The 12,911-nt window shown below is 35.5% G+C and overlaps 2 protein-coding genes across 3 annotated transcripts in view; both read left to right on the top strand.

Annotated features, from left to right (window-relative positions):
• The window catches only part of taok3a (TAO kinase 3a), a 134,896-nt gene that overhangs the window by 118,725 nt on the left and 3,260 nt on the right, over window positions 1-12,911 (top strand). For both annotated transcript variants that reach the window (XM_059336672.1, XM_059336673.1), the window contains exons 17-20: window positions 1,149-1,352; window positions 3,620-3,859; window positions 5,234-5,446; window positions 6,467-6,649. In XM_059336672.1, coding sequence (XP_059192655.1) covers window positions 1,149-1,352; window positions 3,620-3,859; window positions 5,234-5,446; window positions 6,467-6,649 — 840 coding nt within the window. The remainder of the gene's footprint in view (window positions 1-1,148; window positions 1,353-3,619; window positions 3,860-5,233; window positions 5,447-6,466; window positions 6,650-12,911) is intronic.
• Window positions 5,915-12,911, top strand: part of vsig10 (V-set and immunoglobulin domain containing 10) — a 37,541-nt gene continuing 30,544 nt past the window's right edge. The window contains exon 1 of the mRNA XM_059336674.1: window positions 5,915-5,921. The gene's annotated coding sequence lies outside the window, so the exon portion shown is untranslated. The remainder of the gene's footprint in view (window positions 5,922-12,911) is intronic.

Consider the following 12,911-nt stretch of genomic DNA (forward strand, 5'->3'; position numbering starts at 1 on the left):
AAAATGACCAAAAAAAGACACAAAATGACAGAAAAAAATAAATTACTTAAAAAAAGACACAAAATTACTCAAAAGAAGACACAAAATGACCAAAAAAAGACACAAAATGACAGAAAAAACACAAAATGACTTTAAAAAGACACAAAATGACCAAAAAAAAGCCACAAAATGACCCAAAAATTACACAACATTACTAAAAAAAGACACAAAATGATTAGAAAAAGACACAAAATGACCCAAAAAATACACAAAATGACCAAAAAAATGAAATAGAATAATTGGCCCCCTTTTCCCCCCAATTTATGAGAGGAAGCACTCAATAAAAAGTCCCATTTTTGAGGGAAGACCCCCAAAAAGTTGCATGTTTTGTAATTAGTCTATTATATTCTTAATAAATAAGATAATAAATAGTTTAAAGGTAAAAGATAAAGTGGTGATGGATGCAAATGATGTGTTATTGTCGATTTAGGGTTGCTGTGGGAACGAGACTATCATAAATATAATAATAATAATGACTCAATTGACTTCGATTTGCAATATAAAAATGAAACATTTTGCAAAAAGTCTTGTATTATCCTCCAATAACACTTCAGGGTTGACATTTTCAATTTCCAGGAGTGCCTTATAAAGGGTTAAGAAAAAAAGACCTAAACTATTTATTCCATCATGCTAATTCCACTAAACTACAGCTAAAATAAAAAATAAACTAGATTAGATTCAGATTAGATTAGATTCGACTTTATTAATCCCACAGCGGGGAAATTTCTTTGTTACAGCCGACCACAAAAATTGCACACAAAATTATTTCCTTTTTAGATAAAGATAAAAAATAAACAATCTAATAGAAAATGGCATTTAACAATATACAATATACAATATACTATATACAACTTAGTGAAAATTAAGTGAAGAATGTGCAGAATGAAAATTATATGCAAAATGTGCAGAAAAGAATCACTAGTTTGAAAAGTCTATTCTAATATATTAACTCTGAATATCCGTCCTATGACTCTTACTGCCCCCGCGACCCGGCCCCGGATAAGCGGTGGAAAATGGATGGATGAATATTCGTCCTATGACTCTCATTTGTCCTGTTATTATCAAAACAATCTCATAACTCCTGTATTTTAACTCTTCCCTCTTCTCAGGAGATGAACGAGGACCACAGCACACCCAAGAAGGAGAAGCAGGAGCGCCTGTCCAAGCACAAAGAGAACATGCAGCATTCCCAGGCCGAGGAGGAGGCGCACCTCCTCTCCAACCAGAGAGTTTTCTACGACAGGAACTGCCGCGCCTTCAAGCGCAAAGTCATGATCAAGAGGCACGACCTGGAGCAGGAACAGATCCGAGAGGTGCGTCCTTTAACCCTCGAGGCTCCTTAGGGACCAAACGTGGACTTTCAGCTAATTTTATGTTTTTGATTCTCAATATATCGGCCAGTTTAAAGGCTAATTGTATGAAACTTGGCCAGGGTTTGTTTTTTATTATATATTTTTTTTTAAATCCAAAATTCCTCTTTTGCAAGGTGTATAGAATAGGAGATACACATAACACTCGCACTTTCACCCTCAATCCTTTATTGGGTGAAGAACCATATTTGGTAACTTCAGCTGATATCCAAAATAAAAAATTAAAATATTTCAAGAAAAAAGTTTTTAGTCATATTTACTAGATTAAAGTGGCAAATCTATAAGAAAAAAAGTTGCATATTGAAGAGATTTAAAGTGGCAAATCTGCGTGAAAAAAGTCACAGATTTAGGAGAAAAAAAGATTTTTTCTCGCAGATTCACCACTTTAGATCTCATAAATCTGCGAATTTTTTCTCGTAGATTTGCCATTTTAAACTCGTAAATTTATTTCTCAAAATATTATCCCCCTCCCCTGGGTCTGTATGTTTTTTTTGCACATTCTGGCAGTATGTAATATCCTCCAATATTCTCTTGGGTTGAAATTTGGAATTTGCAAGTATTTTTAATGAGTGCCCTATTAAGGGTTAAGGCCCGTTTTGGTCCCATTGACTCCCATTATAAACACAAACTTTTGATACACTGCAATCCTGACATAATATAATGCTTTTCCCATGAATACCTTTTATACCAATACCAATACCATTTATTGACCTAGTCAAGGCTGTAATAACCTCACCCCAAATATTCCACTTTGCACCTTTTTAAAAAAAAATATTGCATATTTTTGTGTTTTTGCCATGGGGGAATCAGGGGTTCTTATGACAAAAAGGGCGTTAAAACATAAAAAATGAAATTTAAAAAAATATATCTATGTTAGGTCGGAAGCTGCTAAAAGGTTTGATGCGGTGAAAGTGAAAAAAAAAATTATGTATCACATTTTTATGACACTTGAATGAGACGGACCGTTTCGGGAGCTTAAGGTGTAAAGTGTAAGGTGATTTTAAAGAGGCCTCGAGGGTTAAAAAAAATATCACATGCATGAATTAGTTCAGCGAAGCATCGAAGGAAAGTCCTTGTTTATTAGTCGTTTGAGATGTAGGTGTAAACAGGCCCAGTGTGATTCTAACCAACATGTTTTTCTCAGCAGTGTGTCCTTAATAATGACTCCCATTGTTCTTTAGATCTGTGAGGGTTTCCTCTTAACGATAAGAAGATTATTACAGAGTAAAGCAGGCAACAATGTCAAAATCTGAAAAGCTGCTGTGTAAATCTTTGAAAGTCCAAAAGCTTTCTGTGGGAAAATGCACGAAAACTCTGAGCCACGTGTTAGACCAGGGGTCTCAAACTCACGGCCCGCGGGCCAATTGCGGCCCTCGTGACGATATTTTGTGGCCCCCACCTTGATATGAGAGTTTAATGTGAGTTTTTTATTAATGGCACTTTACCGTGTTGTGTGTGGAAGGTCCCTTTAATTACTTTTTTGGTAATTTTGTGTCTTTGTTGTGTCTTTTTTGGTAATTTTGTGTCTTTTTTTGGCCATTTTGTGTCTATTTAGTAATTTTGTTTCTTTTTTTGGCAGTTTTGTGTCTTTTTTTTTGGCAATTTCATGTCTTTTTTGGTAATTTTTTGTCTTTTTTTAGTTATTTTGTCTCTTTTTTAATAATTTTGTGTCTTTTTTGGTAATTTTGTGTCTTTTTGGTAATTTTGTGTCTTTTTGGCCATTTTGTGACTTTTTTAGTAAGTTTGTTTCTTTTATTGACCAGTTTGTGTCTTTTATTGTAATTTTTTGTCTTTTTTAAATTATTTTGTGTCTTTTTTTGTTCATTTTGTGTCTTTTTTTTAGTAATTTTGTGTCTTTTTTTGTTCATTTTGTGTCTTTTTTTGGTCATTTTGATAATGCCTCCTGTGGCCCCCAGGTAATTTGAGTTTGAGACCCCTGTGTTAGATGATAGTTTTAATGTTAATAATAGGGTAATAGAAAAAGGAAGTGTTTAAATTAATTGGAAAGATTTAACAGGTGATGCTTATTGATTTTTTTTTTAATCTTTTGATAATGGCGGCCAATGTTCTAATCCTAAAAGAAACAAAGAGGAAAATCTATTTCTTCATGTGAAATGTCACAAGCTGAGTAAACAATATTAATCAGTAGCAGCTACTACAAGTCATTAATGCATCTTTCTCCTTTACTTCCTCCCTCGTTTCTCCTCCAGGAGCTGAACAAGAAGAAGACCCAGAAAGAGATGGAGCACGCCATGCTGATCCGCCACGACGAGTCCATGCAGGAGCTGGAGCACAGGCAGCTGAAGACCCTGCAGAAGCTGCGTATGGACCTGATCCGCCTGCAGCACCAGACGGAACTGGAGAACCAGATCGAGTACAACAACCGGCGCGAGCGCGAACTCCACCGCAAGCACGTGCTGGAGCTCCGGCAGCAGCCCAAGAACCTCAAAGTGAGCCGACACAAGTGAGCCGACACACACACCAAAATGTGTTTTTTTTTTCTAGATTTTTACAGATGTGGTGGTTATCAATACTGCCCTACAAAGCAAAAAGGCAGTAACTGCATTTTGATCAAGGTGTTTTTATTTTGTTTTACAGATTATATTTTACAATTTAACATAGGTCCAACAGAACACACAGGGAAAAAGGGGGAAAAAAAAAAGTTCACAGTGTGAAATACATAGTTCAAAATACAGAATTCACATAGCCAGATTAGCAAAAATCAGAAAGAAAACAAAGAAACAAAAACATAACAACAAATACATAAATATAATTATAATGATGACTGAGGCCAACAGCAGAGGTTTACAGTATTATATTGTCTGCCTCCATATCTTCAACAAACATTAAGAAAGGCTGCTAAATGTTATAAAATTTTCTAGTAGACCCCCTAATTGTGTATCTGATCTTCTCCAACTTGATATGGTACATGACTTCCCTAATCCAATGACTGTATGTTGGAGGTCAGTAACTGCATTTTGGGTCAAAAATGAGTTATTATAATTTTCATGACTTTCAAGGCATCCTTTGTTATGTGACAAAAAATCTTATCTCAAATGTGTGTCGTTTTGGAGAAAAATGGTTGTTTGTACAGTAACTAAACAGCTGGATTACAGGATAACTTTAAAGTCATTTTTCTCAGTTCTGCACTCTGCGTAGTTACTGCCTTTTTGATTTTGTAGGGCAGAATAGATGTCCCTAGATGTTTTTATTATTGTCTCTGCACCTTAATCTCTTAATAATGTACTTTATTACCTGTGTCTTTTTTATCTACTGCTGATTTTAATGTGTCTGAGTTTTCTCTTAGTCTTTTGCTTTTTGTTTCTGGTTTCTGTAGCACTTTGAGATTCCCGTATGAAAAGTGCTTTACAAATAAAATGTATTATTATTATTATTATTATTGTGATAAGGATGCAGGTGCTTGAATTGCACCGCTGACCTGTTTTGAAATGTTTTTTGTGTCCAGATTCATTTTCAGAATTTTCTCTTGTGTCTTTGAAAACACAAATTGGATCCACCTCTAAGATGGCGCAAGCCATGAGCAACGTCTTTAATGTTTTGGAAAGATTTTGATAAAACGGTGATGCAATGTGGATGTAACGAATTAATTTGGGGGGAAAAATGGTGAAAGAACATACGATATGTGTCATCTCTGAATGTCAGTTCAGTTTAATTTGCTTTAGAGGATAACAAAGACTAGATGTCTGAATTCGCCCTTGTTTTTTTCTTTTTTTTACCCTTCTGTTATGTCTAATTGTTATGGCATGACTAAAATCATGCAACAAACTTTAAATGTCACCGTCTACACGCTCTTCTGTTTCAAGGCTTTGGAGCTGCAGATCAAGAAGCAGTTCCAGGACACATGTAAGGTGCAGACCAAGCAGTACAAGGCCCTGCGCCACCACCAGATGGAAGTTACGCCCAAGGCCGAGCACAAGACGGTGCTCAAGGCCCTGAAGGACGAGCAGACACGCAAGCTGGCCATCCTGGCTGAGCAATACGAGCAGAGCATCAACGAGATGATGGCCTCGCAGGCGGTGAGTGGAGAGAGAGGCCTTTACGTCATCGCTTTTCTCCTGGACCAGAATTTGTTGTTCTTATGAATACAGAAATATAAGGGCAGTATTGGTTGAGGCTTGTTTAAAAGCTCTGAACTGCTATCTGTATATATGTGTGTGGACCCCTTGAAATTTTTGGGGGCGGGAGGGGGTTGTCTACCTATTTTTCATTATTATAATTTTTTTTTTTTTCCTTTTTCTTATTTTTAACACTCAATATTTCATTATTATTGTAATTTTTTTTCCCTTTTTCTTATTTTTCAACACGCAATATTTCATTATTTTATAATTTCATTTTTTCTTTTTTTCTTTTTTCTTTTTTCTTATTTTTCAACACTCAATATTTCATTATTATTATTATTATTATTATTATTTAATTTTTCTTTTTTTCTTTTTTCTTATTTTTCAGCACTCAATATTTCATTATTATTATTATTTAATTTTTCTTTTTTTCTTTTTTCTTATTTTTCAGCACTCAATATTTTATTATTATAATTTAATTTTTTATTTTTTCTTATTTTTCAACACTCAATATTGTTGATATGTAGTATTTCCATTGTTATTTATTTATTTATTTGCTTTTCTGAAATATAAGAAATTTCGGCCTGTGAAGGAAGTTAAGGGCCATTTCTTGCCACCTGTTGCTCATGATTTTACATTTTCTCCCCCTTTCTCTCTCTGTCGTATCTTCTATTTTCTCCATTTTTATCTCAACTTCATTTACAATCTCTCTGCATGTTTTTATTAAATCTAACCCTTCCTCTTCCCTTCTTTTTCCACTGTCTCCCCATGCCCTGTCTGTCCATTTCCCCCCATTCATGTATCTCTGCCTCCCCTCCTTTCTGTCTCTGACCCCTCTTTCTCCTCTCTCTCTCTTTCTGGGTGTCTTATCAATGTACCCCCCCCCCCCCCCCCCCCCCCCCCCCCCCCCCCCCTCTCTCTCTCTGTGTCTTTGTACCTCCCTCTCCCCTGTTGCGGTCCATGGTGGTTCTGTGTCAGCTGCGTCTGGACGAGGCCCAGGAAGCCGAGTGCCAGGCCCTGAGGCAGCAGCTGCAGCAGGAGATGGAGCTGCTCAATGCCTACCAGAGCAAGATCAAGATGCAGACCGAGGCGCAGCACGAGCGCGAGCAGCAGAAGCTGGAGCAGAAGGTGTCGCTGCGCCGGGCTCACCTGGAACAAAAGGTGTGCTGAACAAAACACTCGTCACTTTAAAGGAGCCCTTCCAGGGTTTTTTGTTGAACATACTTTAGATTTTCAACCGTGTCTCCCTAAATACTGTCAATCATGGGTCTCAAACTCGTGGGCCAATTGTGGCCCTCGTGACGATTATTTGTGGCCCCCACCTTGATATGAAAGTTTAATGTGAATTTTATATGAATGGCACTTTACCGTGTTGTGTGTGGAAGGGCCCTTTAGTTACTTTTTTAATAATTTTGTGTCCTTTTTTTGGTAATTTTGTGTCTTTTTTGAGTAATTTAGTGTCTTTTCAGTCATTTTGTGACTTTTTTTGGTCATTTTGTGACTTTTCTGGTCATTTCTGTGTCTTTTTTTGGTCATTTTGTGTCTTTTTTTAATAATATTGTGTCTTTTTTAATAATTTTGTGTCTTTTTTGGGTCATTTTGGGTCCTTTTTTGTGTCTTTTTTTTGTAATTTTGTGTCTTTTTTTTAGTAATTTTGTGTCTTTTTTTGGTAATTTTGTGTCTCTTTAAAATAGTTTTGTGTCCTTTTGTTGTAATATTGTGTCTTTTTGTTGTAATTTTGTTTCTTTTTTGTAATTTTGTGACTTTTTTGGTCATTTTGTGACTTTTTTGGGTCATTTTGTGACTTTTTTTAGTCATTTAGTTTTTTCTGTCATTTTGTGTCTTTTTTTGGTCATTATGTGTCTTTTTAAAGTTGTTTTTTTTTTCTGTCATTTTGTGTCTTCTTTTTTTTGGTCATTTTGATACTGCCTCCAGCGGCCCCCAGGCAATTTGAGTTTGAGACCCCTGCTATAAATCATTTATGGCACGCTTCTTCTTTTCCTTCTTTCAAGTAAAAAAAATATTAATTAAAAAGACTTCTTGACAGACATTGCTACATGATTTAAAAATAATAATATATCAGAGAGAATTTATTCTCTCTGTTCTGCCCCAAAATCTGGTGTTGCACTCAAAAGACCGCCACCAGTCTGAGCACCAAGACACGTACAATCCTTCCATCAGCCTAGTTCAAGTCTTTAACTTTAAGCACAACACAGTTTATCCAAAGTGCCTTTTTTTAACAAAGAGGGAAAATGGAAAAGCACAAATTCAGGACAAGTTACAAGAATACAACGACTAAGGGGAGAGAGAGAAAGTAACCTGAGGCTTCAATAATAAAAGAAATACAGACATATAGTCATGGAAAAAACAATTAGACCATTGTTTTATTCACTTTCTTGTTCATTTAATGCCTGGTGCAACTCACGGTACATTTGTTTGGACCAATATAATGCTAACAAAATAGCTCATAAGAGTTTAATTTAAGAGCTGATATCTAGACATTTTCCATGGTTTTCTTTCTATCATTATTAAGAAAAACATGGAAAATAATATCAGCTCTTAAATTAAACTCTTATGAGCTATTTTGTTAGCATTATATTGGTCCAAACAAATGTACCTTTAGTTGTACCAGGCATTATAATGAAAGGAAAATGAAGAAAACAATGGTCTAATATTTTTTTCTATGTCTGTATAGTGAGTGAACAGTATGTTTTAAGATGTCCTGTATTTGAATAATTATCAAACTTGTTCGTTTAAAAAAATGATGAACTTATTGAGTCCATTAGAGGCTGCCGTAATTCAAAGATTGGTGCATTTTTTACTGATTTGCACTCAAATAAAGTCGTCACAGACTTCAAACAAATGCACGTCAAATTGTCCAACAGCAACAACAGATCGCAACTTTTTGAAACCGATGCCAAGAACAATAATTCAATTATCGAGTATTTGTGTGTGCAAGTGCTGTAATCTCTATTTGAACAGTTCATCATGTCTCCTCCCTGTCTGTGATAACAGGCTTTCTGCCACACCTTTGAGTCATTATAAACACCTAGACATAAAAAAATAAATATGCATGCTTAATAATAATAGATATTTTTGCCTTCAGGTGCATTGAGACAACATATGCGTCCATACGAACGACTTAGTTTGAAGCATACTGAAAGGAAATTGACCTTTGACATGTGGCATCATTTTTTTATACTTTATTTTCATTTATCATTGGTGTAGGCCCAAAACAATTCGTATTATATAATTGTAAACATGTGTAGCTTTTATACGGCATTAAAACTTTTTTTTTTTTTTACATTTTTCAACTAAAATGTGCATCCTAGCTTATGAAAGTCTGCTGCCCGGCGCCTTAAACTTAAATAGATTTCGCCAACTTTATGTCTAGTTTTGAGTTTCCCTCGGTAGGCTAGCTTCAATTCCAATCATATTAATAAATGGTAATTATTAACTTTTAGTCATGTTGGTAGGCTAATTTAGACTTAGTAGGCTGTTTTATCTTCATTATAAAGCTCAAAATATGGTTTGTGGCTCCATTCCTGCATTTTTTTTCTTTGTTTGGCCAACAATGGCTCCTTTGTTAGTTCATTTTTCTGAGAAAAAAAAAAAAAAAAAAAAAAAAAAAAAAAAATATATATATATATATATATATATATATATATATATATATATATATATATATAATATGTTTATGTTTTATTATTATTATTATTATTATTATTATTTATTTTTTTTTACAAAAATATGTTTAATGAAATCTTAAGATTAAGAGGTAAAAATGAAACGCTTTAAATTTTGTACTACCTCATTTGCAAGTGCCTTCATCATTTCAAGTGTTAATTGTAAAAAAAAAAAGCTTTTTTTGCTCTATGGTCACACAATTATTTACAACTCCTTAAAAAGCCTGAAAATTGTCACCAACTCTAAAATAGTGACCTCATCCTGCACAAGACGACATAAAATAAAACCTAATCAGAATCCAGCCTTCTTCTCCTTAAACGATGTTGCTTTTACAGTTCAGAATCACAATCCTTCTGTCTTCTGGCCTCAACATCCCTCTCCAACAGGATTTACAGTTTATCACATGCAGAAAGTAAAGAAAGCTTCCAGAGATCTGAGGCGTGCAAACAGGGCGGCAATAAGTCGAAACATAAACAGTCCAACGCCTCGCCGCTTTAAGCGAACAGGTTCCGGATACACATTTGCATCCACCTCAGCAGGCAGCGCGGGCATGAAAGGCGACCCAGACAGAAATTCATGAGTTCACACAGACACACACACCACAGGTGGTGATGACAGTGGCGTGCCTTCCTGCAGGGAGCACACAACCGTTTCTCTCCCACTCACTCCTAATGGTGGCAAAGTCTCCCCACAACCGTATGGTTTCCTTATTACGACATCTTTGTCAGCCTCTGTTTATGATAAGACACAATTAGTACAGTCAAGATTATTATTATATAGCTTGTGTACGGTTTACACCTCTGAAGTCCAGGAGATTTTGGTTCAAATTTGTCAACTTCCTATGCATCAATTTCTGTCTGTTTAGCATCTTTCAGTCTGTCCTTACATCACATGCATGGCTCCTTTTTCTCCACACAAACTTGGCTATCAGTCAGATTTTTCATTTTATTTTAAATTAACAAAGTATAAAGCTGCCAGGAACCGAAAAAATACAAAGAAAAGACACAGGTGTCTATGGAAATGTACCTTTTTTTTTTTTTTTTTTACCATTTATACACACAAAAACAGCAGAAAAAAGAATAAATAATAAAACTACAAAACAGTCTATTTGCATGCAAATTAAAAATAGTAATAGTTTTCATTGTAGGAAGAAAATTCACAATTTAAAATGGTCTAGAAACATAAATGGCACACTGTGAAAGCTCCTATGATTGCACTTTAACTGGCTTTCTCAGCTTGTCTACATATCATATATAAAATAAAGTTATTACTGTAATTAAAACATGTATTTTCAATAAATAGATGGGCTCCGGAGGGCTAACCACTTCACAAATGTCCTCTGTTGACATTATAAGCGAGTACATTGTATATGAAATATTAAAAAAATAGCCTTCCTCATATTCTCGGAACATTTCGAATGACAAGCTTGGAATTACAGTACAGGTGCATCTCAATAAATTAGAATATCATAGAAAGTTTATTTATGTCAGTAATTCAATTCAAAAAGTGGAAATAACACATTATATAGATCCATTACACACAGAATTAAAGTGTATTTTCAATAAATAGATGGACTCCAGAGGGTTAAATGGCCTTTTACACATGCACCCTTTAGATATGCCCAAACTTGTGATATTTCCACGCTTTTATTTTCTAATGATCAATTATAAAGTAGTATTAATAATGAATTCTGCAGCTGTGTTGCAAGCTGGCAAACTAGCTCTCATACTTTTTAAAATGTTGCATTTCTTCGCATGAATTCAACACAGTTGTATTAATCCGTGGCCCCCCGATCCATCGGCTCCTGATTGATCTTTTATGTGACTATTCAGGCTTTACGCTGCGGTGTAAACGAACGACATGTGATAAGATTAGAACGGCCGAGTTAGTACGCCTCCTTGCAAAGTGACCGACGTCATCGCTACAGTCTAGTAGACAGCACTCCGACAACAAAGGAAGAGACGTTTGAAATGCCGCCCTGATCCAGTTCTGCCGGGTCCGCCGGGCCCCCGTGGTGCTCTGTCGCCATCTCCTGGCCGCGTCTGGATCTGCACCCTGGGACTGGGATGATGTCATGGTTTTCAGAAGCACTATTGTCCTCTCGGTTCGGTTCATGGTCAGAGTCTGGAGTTTTCTGTGCATGCTCAGTAGTTGGCCAGATTGCCGTATTGCAGACATTGCAGTGCTTTGTCTGCACCTGTGGATGTGTGAGCGGTGGGTGTTCGGCTGAAAGATCCAGCAGACGCAACTACTGAGTTACACAACTTAACACACTGACACCTGCACTGTGTGAAACAATGCACAGTCTGCATGCTGTCATGCCACATCAAGGGCATAAAACAACTGCAGAGGGTCGACAAAAACGCCATAAAACAACTCTGCAGTGTCATCCTGCATTAAACTATACAGCTTTTGTAAAGGTTACAGTTAAACTCTTTTGTTTTCAAGATCACATTTCATGTTGGTCTAAAGGACTATAAAAAGACCAAAAAAAGACACAAAATGACTAAAAAAGACACAATGACCAAAAAAAGACACAAAATGACTAAAAAAGACACAAAGAACAAAAAAAAGACACAACAAAATACACAAAATTGTTACACTAAACACACAAGACATAAATAAAATAGAGTCCCACTCGAATAAAAACCAGAGTTGGATGACAGGATCACACACAATCACAAGATCACATTTATGTTCTTTGTTTCTTTTTGGTTCAAAATGTTGATCCAGTAAGTCAGAATAAAAATCAAGGGCATAAAACAACTGCAGAGGGTCGATAAAAACGCCATAAAACAACTCTGCAGTGTCATCCTGTTGGTCTAAAGCACTATAAAAGACAAAATGACCAAAAAAAGACACAAAATGACTAAAAAAGACACAAAGAACAAAAAAAAGACACAAAATGACCACACAAAAAAAGACGAAATGACTAAAAAATACACAAAATGACCAAAATTGTTACGCTTAACACACAAGACATAAATAAAATGGAGTCCCACTCGAATAAAAACCTGAGGTGGATGACAGGATCAAACACAATCACAAGATCACATTTATGTTCTTTGTTTCTTTTTGGTTCAAAATGTTGATCCAGTAAGTCAGAATAAAAATCAATAATTATCAGGTCATATAGGTGAGGTTGTGCTGAAAAAAAAAATACACCAACATGGCATTTAAACATTTTTAAAGTGGTGTATACAGGCAGGATGAAAATTATTAAAAATGGACAAAACAGCCCAAGACTCCATAGAGTTAAAGAGCCTGAAAATTGTCACCAACTCTGTGTGAAACAATGCACAGTCTGCATGCTGCCATGCCACATCAAGGGCATAAAACAACTGCAGAGGGTCGACAAAAACGCCATAAAACAACTCTGCAGTGTCATCCTGCATTAAACTATACAGCGTTTGTAAAGGTTACAGTTAAACTCTGTTGTTTTAGACTGCAGTTTGTACTGCAGTGTATTGAGCTGCATTACACTATGAGCCTTTTTATTTTATTTGTTTCTGCCTCTAGCAAATACCAACCATAAATTAAATATGAGAGCAAACAAAATGAGGTTTTATCCCATAGAAAAGTCCCGACACGCTGATGATTTAACTGTTTTCTTGATAATAAATTTTGGTTATGATCAAGAAAACCATGTTAAATGTCCAGATATCAGCTCTTAAATTAAACTCTTATCAGCTATTTTTAATGTTATCATAATATTTGTCCAAACAAATGTACCTTA

The sequence above is a fragment of the Centropristis striata genome, chromosome 7 (assembly GCF_030273125.1).
Source record: "Centropristis striata isolate RG_2023a ecotype Rhode Island chromosome 7, C.striata_1.0, whole genome shotgun sequence".
NCBI lineage: Eukaryota > Metazoa > Chordata > Actinopteri > Perciformes > Serranidae > Centropristis > Centropristis striata.